This window comes from Mesoplodon bidens (genome assembly GCF_964165515.1).
Source record: "Mesoplodon bidens genome assembly, chromosome: 1".
In the NCBI taxonomy this organism is placed as follows: domain Eukaryota; kingdom Metazoa; phylum Chordata; class Mammalia; order Artiodactyla; family Ziphiidae; genus Mesoplodon; species Mesoplodon bidens.
In genome coordinates, this window is record NC_138176.1 from 15,299,834 (window position 1) to 15,321,992 (window position 22,159).

The 22,159-nt window shown below is 48.7% G+C and overlaps 1 protein-coding gene across 2 annotated transcripts in view; it reads left to right on the top strand.

Annotated features, from left to right (window-relative positions):
- The window catches only part of GFRA1 (GDNF family receptor alpha 1), a gene marked incomplete at both ends in the record, with an annotated part of 219,064 nt that overhangs the window by 160,048 nt on the left and 36,857 nt on the right, over nucleotides 1-22,159 (top strand). For both annotated transcript variants that reach the window (XM_081231365.1, XM_081231366.1), the window contains one exon: nucleotides 19,816-19,925. In XM_081231365.1, coding sequence (XP_081087491.1) covers nucleotides 19,816-19,925 — 110 coding nt within the window. The remainder of the gene's footprint in view (nucleotides 1-19,815; nucleotides 19,926-22,159) is intronic.

The following is a 22,159-nucleotide window of genomic DNA, read 5'->3' on the forward strand; positions in this document are numbered from 1 at the left end:
GCTACTCAGGTAATATGTGGTCATTAAGGTCTTACTTTAATTTCCTTTTGAGCATTCATTGCTTCTTATAGAGTGGTTTCTCTGTGACAGCTTACTGATTGCAAGAGTCATTTCTACAAACAGGAAAAAAGATCTTTCCAGACCACACTCGTTGTCTTCTTATTATTAACTCAGTCATTTACTCAGGCACATTCACTGAGCACAGTCTGTCTGACCCGAGGGTCCTAGGTGTGTAAGTCATGTGACGGTCACCCAGGAGCTCCCACGAACCTGGTTGCTTGGACTCCGCAACTCCCTGCTGAAGTGTCACTGGAGTTTAGATTCCTTGACCCTCACTTCCCCCCAGGCAGCAGATATCAGGGACCTGGCTGTGTATCTCATGGGAGATGAATTCTCTCCTGTCACAGAGCGACAACCAGCTCTAAACCCATGGTTATGTCACCAGGGTGGGGTCATCCAGGTGTTTGCCTTCCTACCTTCTCCTTGTCCTCTGGCCATTTCATTAATCATAGGAAAACTTCCATTCTGTGGATTGCATCTTGAATGCAGTGCTGATAAAACGTGCGGGGTGGGGGGCGATGGGGGTGAGAGAAGCCTGGAATTGTTCCCAGATGTGCTGAAGTGAGAGTGGGTGGGGATTTGAAGGGAGTTTCTGGAACCCAGATTTCAGGCCACTTTGTCTAAGACCTCAGTTGATCCCCTCTGCTGCTTTGTGCAACTTGTTCCTCTTCAAAGGGGACCCTTCTGCTCTGCCCAGTGAGCATTTCACGTACTAGGACCCATGAAGTTCCTAGGCAGGGTAGACTAGCTCCCCGCTCAAGTCTAGACTGAAACCCAACCATACAGATTTTACAGTCTCTTTTTTTTCTTTCAAGGGAAGGGGATGCCTCCATTTTATATCGTTCTCTTTTTCAAATGTGCTTTATCCACGGAGCAAAGAGTGGGGGAAAGGGAGACCCCAGTATTCCTAGAGGGCTGCCCCCTTATCCAGACCAACATCCTTTGGGGTCCAAGGGCATCCCATGCTGGCTGGCATGCTGACCCCTTAAGCTGAGGCTGTTACCTCACTGTCCCGGCCTCCACTGGACACAAGACTTCTTTTGATCATGCATGGTTTGCAGTTGACATAAGTTCCCATAGCCTGTGACCCAGAGCTGTCTCATTTTTGTGCAGGGAAATCTGCCCCCCCTCACCGGGTGGCTGTCGTATATGATTAGAGCCCGGGTCTCACAGCCAGGCTTGGAGTCCTGCTCCACCCAAGAAAACCCCAGACCCCCACTCAAGCACTACCCCAAGTTAGATATCCTGCAGTCACATTGGCACTTACATTTCTACGAGGCATTTCCAACTCAGTGAATGGGAAATTGCTCTGTGATTTCCGAAAGCAATTAATTACGCAGAAAATTTTACATCCAAGAAAAACAAGAATTTAAAAGAACCATCCATGTGAAAAGTACCACCCAAGCTGGAGTTGGGACTTTTTTTTTCCTTCCCCAGTAACTGTCAATGTGTTTGTGAGTGAGGCGACCCTGGGCTCGCATCCTGGTTATGGTAGTTCTAGAACATGGGCAGCTCGTGGCCTCAGTTTTGCATCTACAAAGGGAAGTAATGACTCCATCTTCACAGGGCAGCCGTGAGGATTAAATGCGATATCTCTGCACAGGCATCAGCACAGTGCCTGCCACCTAACAAAGCAAAGACTCAATAAATATGTTTTTCTTTCTCCCTCACACTTTGCACAAGTTTTGATCACAGAGGACAAAGAAAGCTTATGATTCCAAATACAGCATCCCCCCCCCGCCCGCCATCCCTGCTCCAGTAGCAGACAGAGACCTTTAAAGCAGGATTTGGGGGTGGAAGAGGTAAATTTTTACTGCTTTACACTTTTATGCACCCACAGCAGTAAGCGGCCCATGGAAATTCCAACTCCATTATGTGAAGCTGTGTTGCTAAGCTTTGTACATCACCATCTTTTCAGTTGGCACCATTAGGGAAGAGTGGGGGGCAGAGGCGGTGGTAGACAAAGTCCAGAGGTGTTTGGACCGTGTGTCATCTCAAGAGCATTTCTGTCTAGAATAAACAATTATCAGCATACAAAGATACCCACTGAGACGTGGATGGAGCTGGCCACGAGTTTGTGGGGCCTGGAGTCCTAGATTCACTATTGTTTAAACTGAATAAGCAGTGGGGACACCCCTGGCAGCCTCATGGGGCACGTGCTGCTTCAGTGACCCAGAGTAACTGTGAATAAAGGGTCCTTAGAGGTGCTTGTGTCTGAGTCAGTGACGTGAGCCATCCAGCAAAGGGCAGTCACTGACTCAGTGCCACTGAGTCTGAACTTTCCTCTAGTCTGGGTGGTTCTGTGCCATGAATCATCCGATCATCCTGTTAGGAAGCAAGCCACAAGACGGGGCAGGGTGGCCCGTTGTACAGCACTCAGGGGCCCAGAATCTTCAGAGCCAGGGACATTATTGCAGGAAGCTGTGGGTGACAATGATGGTGATGAAGATGACGACGAAGAGGGTAACATACATGTGACATTTGCAGTGCGCCGGGCACTGTGCTGAGCACTTCACAACGACCCCGGGAAGTGAGGGCTGTCCTCGTCCCCGGTTTGCGGATGAGGAGGTGCCATCTTGAGCAACTTCTGCAGTCACCCACGTGGTGCCACTGGAATGAGCGCCCGGAGGGTCTGCAGGGCTGCAGAGCCTGGCTTCTGTCCGCTGTGTCCCTGCTTCAGGTGCAACGTGTGCGTCTCTTGAAAACCACCCACATCACCTTCCTCAGAGTGTGTGGAATTGGAGACTGGAGGTGATTTTGTTTTTAGCTCTTTATTTATTGATTTTAAAACAAAAATTGTAAGTAAGAGAACTTTGGATCTTGTCAAAGTAAGACTTAAGTGCCCCTCATCAAAAGTATTTCACTTCTCATTAGAACAGTAGTTTTCAAACCTTTCAGTTTCAGAACTCCTTTGTATTGTTAAAATTACTGAGGATCCCAAAGGGCTTTTGCATCTGTGGGCTAAGTCTATCTATACTTACCATATTGGGAATCAAAGCTGAAGAAGTGTTTATGTATTTATCACTTCATTTAAAAATAACACCAAGGGCTTCCCTGGTGGTGCAGTGGTTGAGAGTCCGCCTGCCGATGCAGGGGACACGAGTTCATGCCCCGGTCCGGGAAGATCCCACATCCTGCGGAGCGGCTGGGCCCATGAGCCATGGCCGCTGAGCCTGCGCATCCAGAACCTGTGCTCCGCAGTGGGAGAGGCCACAACGGTGAGAGGCCCGCGTACCGCAAAAAAATAAAAAATAAAAAAAAGTAACACCGAGATGCCTGTTACATGTTACCATAAATAACAGAACATAGTTTTATTTGAAAAAATCATTCCCTTTCCCAGAACAAAAAAATTCAGGGAGAAGCATGGCATCATTTTACACTTTTACAAATCTATTGTCAGACCAGAAGACACCTTGATTCTTCTTCCTGCCTCGGCATTCAGACTTTTGCAGTATCCCACGTCATGTGGCCTCTGGAAAAACTCCACGGTACTCTCTTGAGAGCCTGAGAGTTAGAAAGATGAATCAGAACTTAGTATGGCTGGGAAGATAGTTTTGACCTCAAGAACCCTAAAAGGCTCTCTAGATTCCCAGCGTCCCCAGACCTCTCCTTGAGAACTGCTGCACTAGGACCAGAATCATCTTGGGCTAGAAGACGTGTGTGCACAAGCGTCTCCGTGGCCTCCTGGAACTAAGACAGTCTCTGTGTGTGTGTGGCTGCCTCGTGCCCAACCTGTTCACTCCAGTATGTCAGGATGGTGAGGCTGGGGGAGGTGGGGATGGGAGCCGGGGCCATAGCCCTTCCAGTTGGAAATGGGTGCCAGTAACCAGAAAGCTGCTGAGCTTCCCATCGGCTGTCACTGGGCCTGTGTGGCAAGGGGATCTGGCTCAGCTTGGTTTCCTGCCCTGAGAGATGCCCTCCTGACAGCACCTTCCTTCTGGCTTCTAGCTCGACAAAGCATTTCAGCCTCGTATTCAGCTCAGTCAGGCAGAACTCTGTAATGACTTGTAAAAGCACTTTGTGCCCAAGACTCGGTGGTAGGGGCTTGGTCAGAGTGTCACAGGTAAATGTATGGTCCTTGGAACGTGGGCCATCTCAGGTGCAGCCCCTCTCTGTCCCCACTCCGTCATCATTTGCCATGGCAGAAACTAAAGGATTGTAGTGACCTTGGGCCTGGCATAACCCTTAGAATCGGAAATGCTGGGAAGCTGGCAGTTGGAGAGTTCTGTGAGCATCCAGCAGTTGGAATTCCTATTGGAGGGTTAGCTGGCTGCATCTAACAGCCTGAAACTTCTTAGGATGGGGGCTGGGGAGAGAGAATGCCATCTCTCTGTGGATGTTCACTCAAGCAAAGGATCTTGATATTGTCATGCTAGAAAACCTTTCTGTGGAAGTAGACCAAAGCAAATGGGAAATGCCTCTTCCATGTTCCAAGTTCAAAAATTCGAGTTGAAACATTTTTAGCTACAGATACGGTTTGAGAAAGTTTTCTGCTCAGCGTTCTGGTGGGTGGTTGGTCCATTCACTGGCTCAGCAGGACTGGAGTGCCGGGGGCTTTGCAGGGCCCAGGGCATCAACATGGAGTGGATGCGCACACCCCCTGGAAGAGGGGGTTCCGGACTTCTCCCAGGTGCCGTTGCTCCAGGGCAGTGGTTCTCCAACTTTAGTCTGCAGTCAAGATCAGTTTCTTATCTATGAGGTCCGGGGTGGGGCTGGATAATTTGCATTTCTAGATCATTCCCAGTGATGCTGCTGCTGGTCTGGGGTCCACACCTGGAAACCCACTGCCTTAAGGTATGTTGACCAGGTGATGACCTAGGCTGATGAGCCTCACCCTGCTCGAGGGGTCTGCAAGCTGAGGATGAGAAGGAGTGAGCAGCCAGATGGGCCCTGTGGGGCACTGAGACTTAGCAGGGGACCTAGGAGAGGCCTCACAACTGTGACTGAGGTGACTGTTAGCCCAGGTTGGGGAAGGGGAGAAGAAAACACCTGGGCAGTTTCCCAGCTTCACTGAGGTCGGGCTCTGTTTGGAGGGCTGTGGGAGCCACTGTGAAGGACTCTAAGGTCTGCCCAGGTGATAGCTCCTCAGAAACGGAGGCTGCTGAGCCATGGCCAACATGTATCTATTTACCGGCCCCACTACAGGGTGGAACCTTGCCCTCAGTGTGCAGAGGAAGTAGACAGCCTGTTGTCCATAGGCTGAGCTTGGCCTGAGATTGGAATTCATTTGTCAGAGTTACGCTGGAAAAAAATGCAAAGCAAAACTGTTTTAAAGCAATTATTTGAATAGAAATTCTCCTTCTAAAATGACCTTCGGAGCAATCTTTGACCTGAGCTATTCAAATAAGGAAAGCTGACATGCTTTACTCGCTTTTCTTGTCACTTTTTCCAAGTGGAACATCTTTGGTTCTCAGGAGGGAGCGTGGGACGGGCAGCGCCTGTGGTGGGGCTATGACACGGGTTACTCAACCACACACAGACGTTCAAGATTCAAAAGTGCTCTGATCCCGTGAGCCAAGGTCACCGTGAGCCTTGACCTGCACAAATAAATATGCAGGCTGGGGCTTCCCTGGTGGCGCAGTGGTTGAGAGTCCGCCTGCCGATGCAGGGGACGCGGGTTTGTGCCCCGGTTCGGGAGGATCCCACGTGCCGCGGAGCGGCTGGGCCCGTGAGCCATGGCCGCTGGGCCTGCGCGTCTGGAGCCTGTGCTCCGCAGCGGGAGAGGCCGCAGCAGTGAGAGGCCCGTGTACCGCGCAAAAAAAAAAAAAAAAAAAAAAATGCAGGGTGTTTCACTCCTAGCTCACTGCTGGTCAAAGGAGAGGGCAGCTGGTAGGTGCAGCTGGTGGGAGGTCAGATGCAGTGTCCCCACGGGGCTGTATCTCCATCTTTGTCCTTGTCCCACTACAGCCACTGCTTCACACACAGCATCTTGCATTGTAGGTGCTTAGTGACCCTGGTCCTCGGAAGGTTGGTGTCTTTGTTGAACCCAGTGCGCCAGGCACTGTGCTAGGTGCTAGAGGACCAAGTTGGAGATCAGCACCCCTGGTCCTGGGCGACTGGATGCCGGGGCACCTTTACGAGTCCACTCCACAAGCCTCAGGCCCAGGGCTCTCTAGGCTGCTCCCCAGCATCCCTAGGCTCGGAGAAAGCAGGAAGGGGTGTTTTCTGGATATACAAGAGGTGCCACTAAATACTGCCTGTCCACGGGACTCTATTCCAGGCTGTGTGGGAGAGCGCCCGCTTGAGGGAGCCAGGCGTAGTGTCCTTGTCCACATTGGGGCAGGGTGTGCTGGCCTCAGCTGCCTCCAGAACCCAGCTGAAGTTGTGACCCTCCTTGGCTGAGGGTCCTGGAGAATGTACTTGCTTCCCGTGCACTTGTCCCTTCGTGTGAAGGAGGAGAGACATTACCTGCCCCATTACCTGCCTCACAAAGCTGTGATTGGAGAGATAGGGCCGGCGTTGAAAGCACCCTGAGAGTAGTAATGGCACACTCATATCGGCCCTTGATGGACCACTGAACTCTGTGCCCGGCACTGGGTTCTGGGCCTTCATCCTCCCACAACCCTGCTGTTGGTGCTGGTGTTTCATACTTGGGGAAATGCAGAGCTGAAACAGCAGCAGGGGCCCTTGGGATTGGAACCCACGGTCTGACTTCAGGGCTCACTCCCTTTCCCACTGTGCCTGGCACCCGTCAGCTCCGGGAAGGGGCCCACATGTGTGTCTGCCCTTCTCGGAGCCGATGGGTGCCGGGCACAGTGGGAAGGCACCCAAGGAGATGATCCTGGCCAGGCCAGCCCCTGCCCGGTGCCTTCTGTCTCCAGCCTTAGGAGTGGTCCCTGCAGCCAGGAAAGGGTGCTTGAGGGGCTGCTGGCTTCTCCCTGTGGGTCTGGGGAGCCCCACTTTTTGCTTCCCTCACTTCTTTTTTTTTTTTTTTTTTTGCAGTACACGGGCCTCTCACTGTTGTGGCCTCTCCCATTGTGGAGCACAGGCTCCGGACGCGCAGGCTCAGTGGCCATGGCTCATGGGCCCAGCCGCTCCGTGGCACGTGGGATCCTCCCAGACCAGGGCACAAACCCGTGTCCCCTGCATCAGCAGGCGGACTCTCAACCACTGCGCCACCAGGGAAGCCCCACCCCACTTTTTTTTTTTTTTTTTTTTTTTTTTTTTTTTTTTTTTTTTTTCTTTCTGCGGTATGCGGGCCTCTCACTCTTGTGGCCTCTCCCGTTGCGGAGCACAGGCTCCGGATGCGCAGGCCCAGCGGCCATAGCTCACGGGCCCAGCCGCTCCGCGGCATATGGGATCCTCCCAGACCGGGGCACGAACCCGTATCCCCTGCATCGGCAGGCGGACTCTCAACCACTGCGCCACCAGGGAGCCCCCCCCCCCACTTCTTGATGAAGGGTGACGGTGTACACAGCCTGGGGAGGTGGGACGCTCAGTGAGGGACAGGCTGGGCCGAGATGAACACGGCTGTGTCGTAGGATTGCATTTGGGCCTTACTGAACAGTCACGACAGATATATATTTTTTTTTATGTTTTGAAACTGCAAGCACTATTAAACCAAAAGAATGCCCATGGATTCTGTCATGACACTTTATTGGGCCTAGTAAAGATCACTTATATCCCCCTAAATCAGATTTCGGCTTCTTGTGTGCACAGTTCACAGCAAAATGGCAGCATATGCCCCAGAACTAAAAGTAAAAGATGGAACATCAGTTCTTTCATTGCTGTGGGGGTGAGTGTGAGCTGGAGAGTCTGTGGTCTTCTTTTCAAAATCGGGCTCTAACTCTTACCAGCTCCGTGAATTTAGCTGGACGTTGGCCTTTCTGAACCCCAGGGTCCTCCACTGTAAAATAAGACTAACCTGGCTGGTCAGGTTCTTGGGTATTAAGTGACCCAGGCTTATGAAGCATCAGGCACAGTGACCGGCTCTAGACGAACATAGCTGTTCATGCAGTGTCTGGAGTCATTAGACGTGGGCTGCTGTTTCTCCTCCTCTGTGCCCAACCGTAACGCCAAGATGTCCATAATGAGTATTGGTCTCTAGGTGATGGGAGCCATAGTGTGTGGCGCTGGATTCATTCATTCATTTATTCACTCACTCATTCAACACATATTTTCTGAACATCTGCTTTATACCAGGCATAATCCCAGGTGCTCACCTTCTCATGGTGCAAGCAGTGTATCATCAAAGTGAAGATGTGAGAAAGAAAGTGATGGAGGGGAGGTGTGGGCTGACAGGCCAAAGCTACACCCTCCATGGGGCTCAGACCCAGAGAGGGGATTGGTGGGAGGGCTCAGAGGAGACCCTTGAGTTCACTGTGAATGGGTCTAAATAAGCCCTGTTTGAGTAGAGTGGTTGAGGGGACAGTTTATTAGAAAATGGCTTATGCGAACCATGGAGAACAGCTGCTCTGCCCTACAGGGGAAAAAAAGGAGGAATGTAGTTTTAAATGCAGCTGAGAGCTTTAGGTAAAACCTAGAAACTGGGATGGTGGGGTGCAATGGGGTATGGAGTGGGGTGGAAGGGTGCTGTTGACAAGAGGATGTTAAACATGAGAAGGGATCGCTACCGAGAGTATGGATTTTCTGAAAAAGGGGGGGAATTATCATCTGATGGCAGTGGAATAAGTGATTTATTCTTTTGACATGTAACACCACAATTCCATCTCCTGAGCGATGCCCCATCTAGGAAGGAAGGTATTAGGGACTAGTTGTTTGCTGAGCTCAAAGTCTCTGTTGACCTTAAAACAACTTGCCTGGAAGAAAAATGACCTAGTGTGTATTTACTATTGAACATAATTTTCCTTAGGAAGTCTGAAACCCTATTAAGGATTAATAGGAGATCTTCTTTTCATATGTTTCTGCTTAAAGTCTGTTTGTGCAAGTGCAGGCTGTTACCATTCAGACATCCATGTGTCTTCCGCCATCCCCACCACCCCGCCCTCCCAGGGCACAGAAACTAGACTCCTTCAATGTGTGGAAGATAAATTAATATTCGGCTGAGCAGAGCTTGAAGCTTGGGGCTCAGGTACCACAGGGCTGTCCATTGCGGGTAGGGGCAAAGGGGGAGAGTTTTGCAAATTAGTAAAGTCAAGAGAGCCTGTGTAATTTTAATTTTTCATCTTCTGGGAACCCTTGAAGAAGCAAGGTTTGACTGAAGAAGGCCAGGCAGCATTTGGCATAATTTCTAGAATTTACCTGAGTTTCCCTGAAGTAATTAGAGTTCAGTTTCTCTAGCGATAAACATCATGGTTTGACATTTGCTTCTGAGGCTGCAGACAGCACCTCCTTAAATTTACACAGGCCTGACGCCAACCGGGCCAGCAGAGGACCATCGTATAGGGATCATATGTAGTGACCTGTAGAATTGCCTTGACCTGTTTTTCCGTGGGTTTGAGTCCATTGTCCTGTAGAACTCAGTTCTCTGCTTCTCTTCGGTCCTGATGGAAGGTGTAAGCCCGATGTTAATCGTGAGATTATCGAGCACATACAGACCTTGAACAGGTGAATTAGTGACCTCAGGACAAAGCATTTCATCTGCCAGGTTATTAGCAGATGGATTCTAAGGGAAATACCAGTGTGGTCATCTCTACCCTAGGGCTTCACAGAGGTCTCAAGGTCAGAGCAGAACAGGAAACAGCAGCACTGATGAGCCCCGTCCTCATCTAGGAAGCTGGAACAGTTGTAAACAGGTGCTAGGTGCCAGGTACACGTACGTAATCCTTCAGGCACCATTGGAAGGACTTCCTGTCATTCTACCAGAGTAAATTAAGGTTCAGAAAAGTTGAGGTACGTGCCCCAAATGTCATGGTTAGCAAGTGGTTGAATTGAAATCGGAGTCCTGGCCCATTTTCAGATTCCATCTGCAAAACCTTTACTGCCGTTTCATAGTGTTTTCATTTTCTGTTGCTGCTGTAACAAATTACTACAAACGCGGTGGCTTTAAGTGACACAGACATATTCTCTTCCAGTTCTGGAGGTCAGGAGTACTGCCCCGATCCCACTGAGCTGAACTCAAGGCATCCACAGGGCTGAGTTCCTTCCAGAAGCTTTAGGGGCAAATATACTTTATTGTCTTTTGCCCTCATTCCTTGGCTCAGGGCCCCTCCCTCCATCTTCCAAATCAGCAAAGGCTGGTCCAGTCTTTCTCCCATTGTATTACTCTCACCTCCTTATCTGTCTCCCTCTTCCACTTTTAAGGACCCTTGGGATTCCATTGGGCCCACCTGGATAGTGCCGGATAATCTGCCCCCCTCAAGGCCCACAACTTTAATCACATCTGCAAAGGTGCTATTACCATGTCAGGTGACATAGCCTTAGGTCTCAGGTTCCAGGGCCTAGCGTGTACACATCTTCGTGGGTCATTGTTCAGCCTCCCACAGTAGATTTTCTTCTGAGAATCTATCTTGTTTCTGATTTTCGGTATATCATGAATTGTGGAACTAGTTACTTCCCCCGCTCTTCCCAGTGGTTTCTAGAAAGCATAGAGCCAAGTACTTAGCTTTCATCTAGACAGGTGTACATTTTGTACTGACTGCACCTCTACCTCTGTCTTATCTTTCTTTGGCCCCAAATACCCTTGCTAATTTTTACATTTATTCTGTTGCATCAAAGCTACATTCAAATCCATCTCAAAATTTTTTCTGAAGCAAGAGTGGGCATAAGTAAATGGAAGCATGGTGGGTGACCTTTGCTGCCCTGGGTACCTGAGCAGTTGACTTAGAGCTTCTTAGATTTCAGGATGAATGTAAGGCAACTTCTGTAATTCGCTCCTGAAGGTGGAGGAACCTGCACAATTCTACATGAAGTAAATTCACAACGTGTTGGTCTGGAGTTTTAAGGTGTGGTTCTACTGGCGAAAGATTGGTTGAACATCTAGATTTCTATCTTTTTTTCTCCTCATGGCCAAAAGTCACAAAACTGATTACTAAAGATTCCCTGCAGAGTTATAGAAAACTTATTGGATACGATTTACTCAAAGAGTTTTAGCATCTTTGTCACAGACAGCTGTTGGATACCTGAGAGCTTAATGATAATTTCATCATCCAGAAAAAACCCCTATTTCTTTTCTCCCTCAGTTTCTTCCTGTAAAAGCAAGTACCACCAAAGCTACATTTTCTGCGCTAGAGACGTGCTGTAGCATGGATAATACGAAACAACTTACTTGACTTGGCCACGAAGCATAGGGTTGTTCGCAATGTGTCTGTGCTCCCATGATGACTTACAGTCTGCTTAGAGTGTGGCCATCAGCGTGTGCATTGGAGAAATGTGCTGAGGGAGGGGAAGGGAGGAGTCCCAGCTGAAGGGCAGCTCTGGGGCATCCCATCAGGGGCTGCAGGGAGCCTCTGGTAGGTTGGGATGGGTTCCGTTGCCAATTACCATAACTTGCTTTCCAGATTTGCCACGTAGAGGTTAGTTGTCAAGCTGTGTCAGCCTCTCTGCAGATGTTGATGGATGGCTGTCAGTGTTCATGCAAGGTGACTTCCTGGGAGATGCCGAGATTGATCTGACGCTGACCTGGGCTTCCCTTGGTGGGGGGTGGGGCGGGGCTGCTGCAGTTTGCTGTGATCAGAGGCATCGCATCTCTGCCCTGCAGCCTGCTTTCACTGAGCCCTCACCCTTAGAGATAGACCCCAAGCAGGACACATGGGCTAAACTGATGCGTGGCTCCACCTGCATTCCATCTTCCTGTGGGTCAAGCTCAGAGGGCAGTGACCGCAGCCTCCTGTGACCCACGTGCTAGGCCGGGAGCTGCCAAGGAGCCAGATGAGCAGGGACTCCCCAGGGTGAGGGGCGCAGGTGTGGGGCATTTGGTTAAATGAGCTGCAACCTCCCTAAGAATCTGGATGAGGCTGAGCAGGGATTTGGGGGAAAACAGGCATTGATTTCGACTTGGTCACAGGGGCCCTCCTGTCCCAGGAAACAAAAGCATTAGGCAAGGCTTGAGGGCTTCTCGGACCTCACAGCTCTATTTCCCAACAGCATGTGGCCACGGTCTGGCTAAGTCACCAAGAAGCACATCGTTGGCTGAGGCTTTCATCATCCCGCCAGGAGTGGGGACCCACATTAAGGGGCTGAGGAGCACAGTGGAGCTTTGAGCATCTGTGCCTGGGGCGTGCAAACCTGCCCCAGGGCCGGTGCTCCAGAGAGGTCACATTTGCTCCCAGGCAGCGGGAGGACCTGATCCTTCTGAAGAGCAGCCCGAGCCCCCCAGCTTCACAGCCTGCCCCTGGCAAACACTGGGCCTCTGCTTCGGGAAGCCAGAATGTACAGTCCAAAGTGGGAGACAGCAAAGCAAGAATACACCCCCTGCAAAATATGTTTAACATAGGCTCTGATTTGCTGAAGGATGCTTTCCAGATGTGCTCCCCAGTAGGCTGCCGGAGAAGAAGGGCTAAGGTAATTTTCTAAAAACAGAAAGAGGAAAAATCTGTTTTGTGTCACTGTTCCAGAAAATTACCATTCCAGTGTTCTTGCTTTGTCATCCCAGGGCTGATTTGGGCAGCATGTTTTTCTAATTGATTTTACTCTGCATAAAACATTAGCAGTATTAACAAACTTACTGATATTTAGTCATTTTAAAAAGTATGTTTTTTCCCCCTAAATGCCTGGGAAAAAGTAGCTTTTCTTAAAATGCTTTTATTCTATAAGCTCATATGACTGAGAGGTTTTAAGTAATACCTCAGGATTCCTGGCTTCGGACTCATCAAATTTGTTTTGGTCAGACTTACAGCCCTCAGTTACACAGATTAACCTGTTCTAAATACATACTTCATTTTAGTGCACTTTGCAGGAACTGTGTTTTGTACAAATTGAAGGTTTGCGACAACCCTGCATTGAGCAAGTCTATCAGCACCATTTTTCTAACAGTATTTGCTCACTTTGTGTCTCTGTGTCACATTTTGGTAATCCTTGTAATATTTAAAACTTTTAGATTATTGCTGTATTTGTTATGGTGATCTGTGATCAGTGATCCTTGATGTTATTATTGCAATTGTTTTGGCATTTTTAGCAATAAGGTATTTTTAATTAAGGTACATACATTTTTTTAGGCATAATGCTATTGCTCACTTAGTGGACTGTGGTTTAATGAAGCATAACTTTTATACGCTCTGGGAAACCAAAAATTTCGTGTGACTTGCTTTAAAGCAATATCTGCTTTATTGCAGTGGTCTGGAACTGAACCCGCAATGTCTCTGAGGTCTGCCTGTATGTACTATAAGGACCAGCAGAAGATAAAGATACATGTTTCTCTGTGCTGAGCTTGCTATATGTTTTTGTTGCAAGGGCTTCACATTAGAATGGACCAGAAATTGGGGAGAAAAGATGAAGGGATGTGAAGTAAACATGTATTGGGCAACGAGTATTCCAGGCTCTGAGCGAGGTGCTTTATATAATTGTCACTTAGGTGTCACAGCAACCATTTAAGGCACCTCTAGATACCATTGGCCTCATTTTCCAGGTGAAAAAACTGAGGATTGGAGATGTTAAATACCTTACTAAGGTATTTAACCATGGAAGGTAGGGCTGGGATTAGAAATAGATGTGTGTCACTCCCAGGCCTGTCATTTTTGGGCTCCTCTAACTGACCCATTGAGAAAGCTTTCAGAAACTAAATGGCTTGAGTTGAAGACCAAGACTTTAAAGCCCTAACATTCACGTTGGATTCAGAGAAAAATGCCAGTGATTTCTTACCTGAGCAGATTAATAAATGGATCCTGGGCTTCCCTGGTGGTGCAGTGGTTGAGAGTCTGCCTGCTGATGCAGGGGACACGGGTTCGTGCCCCGGTCCGGGAAGATCCCACATGCCGCGGAGCGGCTGGGCCCGTGAGCCATGGCCGCTGAGCCTGCACGTCCAGAACCTGTGCTCCACAGCGGGAGAGGCCACAACAGTGAGAGGCCCGCGTACCGCAAATAAGTAAATAAATAAATAAATAAATAAATGGATCCTGTTCCAAGTCTCAGTTGCTAGTGGATCGGCAAGCCTTGCAGTCCTGTGTGGGCAGTGGTGTTGTCCCAAAGACTCCTTAATAAAGGGGAGCCTCCTTCATTGACAGACTCCCCACCCTCTTGGGCAGAGTCTGTCTGCACCCTCTGGCCCCTCCTGAGCCCCAGCATTGCAGGCAAAGCACTCGCTGAGGCTGTGAAATCAGTGGAACCTTAGGAAGAAGGCTCTGAAGAAAAGCTGGTTAGACGGTGGGAGGCACAGAGCAATTAGACCCTTGACGACTTTAACTCACTCCCAGGGTAAAGTCCAGCACCCTCCTCACTCTCTCCTTCTAGGGCTGTTACAGGCAGTTGGCGATTCCTCTTCCAGTGAAGGCCCCTCTGCCACCACTTACCATATGACAGTGAACAGGACCTTAACCTCTTTGGCCCTCAGCCTTCTCGCATGTGAGACGAGGGGATCCACTCGAAAGATCTGGTCTCTATACTCAAAGGAAACCAGATGCCTTGGCACGAAATCATGTGTAATGGTGGAATGGGATCATGGATGAAAATAAGAATGCTTCAAAAACAAGTGGATTTTTTTTTTTTCCAAGTAGCTTCAAGTGTCCAGTAGACTGTCTTTCTGAAGTGGAAGGGAAATCCAAGAGCTAAGTAGTCAAGCATCGTGTTCAGGAACTCTGGTTTATTAGTGTCAGAGCCTGGATCTCTTTCAGGATCTCACAGTTCTTTGTCCAGGTCTCCATTCCAGCAAACCACACAGCTTGTGTCCAAGTATGGGATTTGCCCTGGAAAAAAAAAAAACATTTAAAGGATTAGAATAATCCACAATGAGTGAAACTGGGCATTACTAGTATGTTTTTTACCTGTTCGCCATACCACTATTTTCCTAAAAATGGTAACAGAAAAAGTAGGTAAATGATTTTCCCCCCACTGTCAAAAGACCATCTGCTGTTTAAGACGCGCCTAGATTTTATCATTATAATCATTTTTCTATTTCCAGTTAGCAGCATGCTTCCTTTAATATGATATTTTCTGCATAAACCACTGTTTTCTCTTCAGCAGATTTCCTAAGGCCAACTTGGCATTTGCCGGCCTTTTTCTTCTCTTTAAGGGTGGGAAATTTCTCTTTCGCAGGGAGATACATTTCTACTTTAGTGCCTATTCATTTTCTTAGAGAAAAACAATCAGGTTCATCACTGCTGTAGTCATGGAGATTTCATGTTTCCAGAAGAAATGCAGTTGTGGAATTTCTTTGTTAATCCCACACTGGCCATGTAAGCTTTCTTGTTTGCATCACTGCAGCCCAGGCGGAGGAAGCCACTGAGAAAGGTTATGGCGTGATTCTTAACCCAGGGTGGGCAGGAGGTCGTGTGCAGGGGGCAGTCCTGGGATGCTGGGGCTGGTTGGCCACTGGACAGATGAAGGTCCGGGGCTCGCACAACCTACTAGACGCTTGACTCCCAAGGCGCCATGACCTTAGCACGCCCACAGCCCACCTCACTCTCTTCCTTGCAGATTGTCCTCTCCTGGGTCCCCCTCCACATTCCACGGCACCCCTGTCTACTGAGCTGTTCACACCCTGATTCTGGCCCCTCCTTTTTGCAGTCTTGACCTTCATTCTAGCAACACCCACCGTTCAGGGCATCCTCCTTCCCTCCTCCCCTGCTGGCCCTCAGTTCTCCGCTGGCTGCAGCCTCCAACACCACTGTCCCTCCTGCCTTTGGCCGGTGTCCTGCTCCTGCTCTTCTCATCGCTGTTAGAGCAGGGGGGACACAGAAGAGGTCTCAAGCAAATCTTTCCTTAGTAACTGAGACACCCAAGAGCCTTCCTCCTCTGCAGATCTGCTCATGTTACTTCTCTGTTTAAAATCCTTCTGTGACTCCCACTGCTTTCAGGATAAAATCCAAACTCTTAGGTCATTCGAGGCCCTTGGTGGTCTTGCCAGCACCATCTCTGTCACTCAGCCATTTGCCTCCCATGGTCCCACCATCTCAAGTGACCCACTGACAATTTTCTGGATGATGCACGTGTTAGGTGTCGTGGTTGAGAATGTCCTCCAGCTCTGGAGTCCCACTGAATGTGGTCACATTCCAGCTCCAGCACAGAGCTCTACAACCTGGAAGGAGTTACTTAACCTCTCTTTTCCTCAGTGTCTCCATCTGTTAAATGAGGCTGATAGCATCACCTACTAAGGTTGTTGTGAAAATTAAATATGTGAATATACATGCCAAACACTTAGATCGGTGCCTGGCAGGCACAAACACTCCATCATTATTAAGAATGTGGTTACTTTATCACATACTGCTTCCTTCTGCCCGGAGTACCCTCTTCCACCTTTTCCTGAAGGATCCTAGCCGTCCTCCAAGTCTCAGTCATCCTCCAAGTCTCAGTCATCCTCCAAGTCTCAGTCATCCTCCAAGTCTCAGTCTCAATATTACAGCCTCTCAAGCTGCGGTTTCCCCCTCTGTAAAATTAGGAAAACAAAGTAATAGCCCTTACCTTATTAGAGTTGTCAGGAAAAAATATAAAGTGTATGAAGGCATACCTAATATATACTAAATACTTCATTCACGTTGTGTTATTTATTATTATTATTTTTTTTGCGGTACGCGGGCCTCTCACTGTTGTGGCCTCTCGCGTTGCGGAGCACAGGCTCCGGACGCGCAGGCTCAGCGGCCATGGCTCATGGGCCCAGCCGCTCCACGGCACGTGGGATCCTCCCGGACCGGGGCACAAACCCGCACCCCCCCGCATCGGCAGGCAGACTCCCAACCACTGCGCCACCAGAGAAGTCCACGTTGTGTTATTTTTTTTAGCAGCTTTTCTTACCTTTTATCAAGAGCTAGCCACTGTAGTATTATAATCTTTTTACTTGTTTCTCTCAGCTTCTAGATGGCAGGTTATTTGAGTTCAGGCACAGGGAACTTATTCATCATTATTATCACAAGCACTTGACCCATCATTCAGTGAATGGAACGGGCAGGAAGTCAGAGGCTTTGTCAATGCATGTAATCATTTGCACACGTTGCTTTGAGAGATTTCAGAGGACTGTGCTGCTGGGATGTGAGGATCTTTGGGGAGGACTGTTTTCTCTCTTTGGAAAATACTGGAGACTGGAGGTTAATTTACGACACAATTTCACATGCCAGTTGACACAAAGGGAGAGGAAGCCTGTCCTGGAAGAGCTGGGACCCAACTCCCAAGACCTGACACATCCTTCATCTCTGGGATTGACTACATCATGCGGGTTTTTAAAGAACACTGTGCCAGTAAATATGTAACAACTGGTTCTCCAAGAGCAGCACAAGACCCTGATTTGTAGCACTTGCTGATTACCATTGTGTAAATACTCCCACCAAGGCCACTTTCAAGCTACCACTGTGATGTTAACCAACTCGCAAAATTCATGAAAAGGTACCAGTCTGCCCGTAATGAGCTGGCTCCAGGAACCACTGTACAAACTTCTTCTGACGTCAGTTTTTCTATCTGTAAAATGTGAATCACAGAAAGTGGCCATCCTGTCTCCAAGTATAAATGGCAGGGGGAGGTGGGTCAAAGGTGAAGGAACCAGGGAAATGTTAGTGCTTTAGCTATGCTGCATGTGCTCACGATTATTTTAAAACCCTTGCTGTCCACTGGCTTGGTTTTGTCTTAGGACCGGGATCTGTGCTGACAATCTTCTCTCCAAAACCAGCCTGTCTGGGGTGATGCTCAGAGCAGTATATCTAGTTTTATCCTCCCAATCAGGGTTATGTTCTCTGCAGCAGACTGACTCAATTAGCCTTTCATTCCAGAGTCCAATTGTGAGTCAGTTCTGAGGTGGTTAAGTAAAATGAATCTGGTGGCATTAGCCTTGCGCTGGAGGATAGTAATCCGCATCACGGTGCTGTTCAGTTAATAGTCTGCTCAAGAGGCTACGAGAAACAGGAGACTCGGAGACGGCGCGACCCTTCGACCGTCTCTGCGGGGCAGCTGGGAGCGCAGGGCTGCCAGGTCAGGGAGCTGATCAGGTTGTGTGCAGAACTGGAGTCGCAGCTGCCTGAACCACAGTTGGCCTTTGCAAAGTTAGTAGCCCAATGCCATGAGATCATTAACTTTCATGACCAGGGAAACTCTTCTGAAATTAACACTCAATCCAAGCTGGATGCCATTGGTGCCAGTTGAGTAAGCCTGAGTCACCTTTAGGGATTTCCTCTGAAAGATAAATCCTTTAACCAGGCTACAGAAAATGGCCAGGTTTTATGCCTTTCAGTGTGTTCAGTTAGAGTCAGAAAACACCAACTAGGTTTAGACCGTGGGAGAGATCCAGGCACGTACACAGACATACGCACGGGCCTCATTTGGAGGATTTTGCCAAGCCACTTAGCTTCAGCACGTGGCCCTGCTTGGGAAGCGTTCTAAAGGGCCTGTCTGAGGAGTGTCAGGTGCTGTGCAAAGAAAATAAGGCAGAGCTTCAACACCTGCCCCAGGGAGTCACAGTGATGGAACCAGGCACACGACATACGGGATGTACAGATTGGCAGAGGTAGGGAAGCTCAGACACGCCTTGTTTACAAGGGTTCAAGGAGAGACCAATCCCATACGAACCATCCTTTTCAATGTGCTGTGAACTTAGATAATTTCATCAGGCCTTTTAATCCCCTTCCAGTTAAACTTGTAGGAAAGGGACACAGAATGTGCATCCTACAGGCCTTTTACAAACCTCTGTGTTCTCCAGACATCCTACCTTGCTCAGCTCTACCCAGGCAAGCTTGCTTATATCATTAAGTATGCTAAGTAAATACAGTTTCTTGGGTGGATAGAAGTGAAAACAGCCCTGGATATGTTGGCTGGCAACTCTGGTGAGCTAAAGGGAAGAAAGCTAAGACAAACGTCCATTGTCTCCCATAATTGCCAGATAATTTAAATTCTCTTGAAGTCCATTGTGTTATTCACATAGAAACAGAGCTGTGGTCTGCTTGGATGACCTCAGAGGTGCCCCAGCTCTCATTCAGGATTTCTCCAACAATATCCTCTTTAGACTGAAAAACAGCCAGTTGGCCACAAAGAGCCCTTTTCCTCCCCAGACCGGTGCTGTCTATGGCCCTGTCTTCATTTCTGCACCTTCACCACCACCCAGGCCTTCTGGGTGCACTGCGCTGGCCCCTGGAGGCTTAGCAAACTGCAGACAGATGCTTCGCTTTGATCAGCGGACCCCCTACACCCAGTCAGACAGTGGAGTTGCACCCTGAGCCAGCGTCACCCTGTCCCTTGCGCCTTTCCCTTCAGTTCTGGAAAGGCGAGCTCTTCCTCAGTACCACTTGGCTGGAATAAACCACCGCCTCCTCCCTGGGGTGGTGGATGAGAGATGACTTAGATGACAGATACACGTATTTTTAAAGCCACTAGTAATTACAGGAGCAGTTGGGCTATAGGATCCTATTTTGATGCCAGGGACATGTTTCTGTATAAAGTAAATATTTCCCCAGAGTGGATCTCCGGTGAGTGTGTGGAGAAGCATATTTCCTAAAGATGCAAATAAGTCTAGTCAGAAATAAATATTGAATGGAAACTTCAAAGCATCTCGATTTCTCCAGTTATAGGCCCTGAAGACATCTCTGCAAGACGCCCACACAGGTGGGCAAGGGGACGGTTAGGGGCACGTATAAGAGAGGATGCTAATATGTTAAGAGTTCACATTCTCTGTATTTTTTGGTGTGGAAAAAGGTCTATCAAGAAAGGAGTAAAGAAAAGTTATGTCTGTCCAGAAGCTTAGGCTATTTTAAAACCTATTCCCCACCCCCTACTTTCTTCCTGTTGCAGATCTCGCCTGGCGGATTTTTTTACCAACTGCCAGCCGGAGTCAAGGTCTGTCAGCAGCTGTCTAAAGGAAAACTACGCTGACTGCCTCCTCGCCTACTCGGGGCTTATTGGTAAGACTGGGGAGACATGGGATGGGAGAACATGCTGGTTTACAAATACTCAGACTCCTTCCATTGTAGCCTGCCGCTCCCTGTGGAGGTAAAAATCTAGGAATGCTCTGTGCTGGTGTTTTGATGTTGGGTCCTTTAGGACTCGCCTCTGAAGAAGGAGGGAAGAAAAAGGAGGAAAGTGGATGCAATGGATGCGCAAAGGCAGGAAGCAGGGATTATTAAAGAACTGGAAGGCAGCAAGTGTGAAGACCTGGGAAGCGTCTCAGTTGGAGAACTGACGGCACAGAACAAAGTAGGGGGGAAAGCGTGGTTATGGAAGAGAAGAGCAAGTCAAACCAAGTTAATTGAATTCGGGAACTTTGGAGAGAGGGAACTTGGAAGTCATTCAGTCTGGGGAAGTCAGAGAGGCTGTTTTCCAGAAATGGCCCTTAGGAAAGAAAATCCTTGAATACCGGGGGTCCTGTTCGCCATTAATATTCTGGGTAATTCAGCTCCTGGTGGGTAGGGAGTGTTTCGCCTAATTTTTCCCCCTGAGAACAGACATAGCAGAAATAGCGTTTTCCGTCTTTCAAGACCTAAGGCGTTAGAGGAACCAGGTTCTTGGCCTTCAGGGGAACAGTGCAAATAAACAAGGCACCAGTGCAAGTCGGAAGAGGGACAGAAAGAGGCAGATCTGTACCCAAGGATAAGCGGGGGCAGCAGGAGGAAAGGAAGGGCTCTGGGTGCCAGGGCTGCAGAAGCCTCGCTGGCGGGGCTCTCTCACGATTGTCATTTGAGAAGGAACACGTAATGAAGGCTGGGGAAGGATGAGGGAAATCACGGTTGTCAGAAGCCTGATGGCTCAGCCACGGTGTGAGCACCTGCCAGGGTCACACAAGTCACCAGGCAGAAAGAAAGTCCCACCAAGAGTGACAGAACAGACCAAATTCTTTGTCACCACAGTGTCTTCAGTAAGAGCCACTGGGAAAATCACTGACTGTACTTAATGCAGGGATATTGCAGGCGCCTGCACACGCATCCCACCTGTTTTTTTGCAAGGATACCTGTGCTGTCTTGGGTAATACCATTCACCAGCTATTGATCATTCTCATGGATGGGTCCCATGAGCTTATCTTCCTTAAGTCAGCCCTCCAAATTTGCATTCACTCTCCCCTTTTCTTAAATAAAGTAGTCCCTAGTAGGATTATTTGTCAACTGTGGAATTACAGGTTTAAGAAATAACTGAATTAAGTAAGGAGTGCTCATTGTAAAGAGTTTCTTTTTTTTTTTTTTTTTGTGGTACGCGGGCCTCTCACTGTTGTGGCCTCTCCCGTTGAGGAGCACAGGCTCCGGACGCGCAGGCTCAGCGGCCATGGCTCACGGGCCCAGCCACTCCGCGGCATGTGGGATCTTCCCGGACCAGGGCACGAACCCGTGTCCCCTGCATCGGCAGGCGGACTCTCAACCACTGTGCCACCAGGGAAGCCCTGTAAAGAGTTTTTTTTTTTTTAAAAAAATACAGCAAACCCAAAGGAGACAATGTTAAAGATGTACAACCCCACTCCAGGATATAATCACTATTTACACCTCAGTCCATACCTTCTAGGTGCACATGCTCATGAAACACTCCATACGGCGCCAAGCCTCAGGGCTGCCAGGTGTTTCTGGCCTGAGGATGATGAAATCCTCATTATTTAAGGGAATAACTGGTTGAGACAATGCATTCTATGCACCAAAATTTATTTCTCTCTTGGGTCCAGCTCTTTCCCTCCACTCTGGTCACTGGGTTCTAACTTCTCTCAGGACAAAGCTTGTTCCTACTTCTTCCAAATGTCAGGGATCCATTCTGGTGCCAGGCATACAGTGGGTGCTTAGTAGACATACTCTAACCTCTTCACTCAGCGTTTGGGGTGCCCGTTTCTTTCTCACCCAAAGTTAGAAGCTTCTCTCTGCCGTGGGTTGATGTTTTCATCCCAAAGTATAATGGGACATTATTTAGTTCAAGTCAGTAAGGAATGTAGGACAAAGAAGATATGCCCTTGACCCAGAAGAGCTTAAAAAGAATTTTTTTTCTGTTTCTGAACCAAATATATCCTGTGGCTCACTGGACTGCCTATTACTTCTTAATTCCACAAACTGTATAAAAACAGAAGGCTTCTTGGCATGAGTAGGCGTTGCCTGGTGTGAGCCACCCAGGAGAAGACATTTGGGTCGTGTTAAGTATAAACACATTGTTTATTTGTGCTAGTACAGAA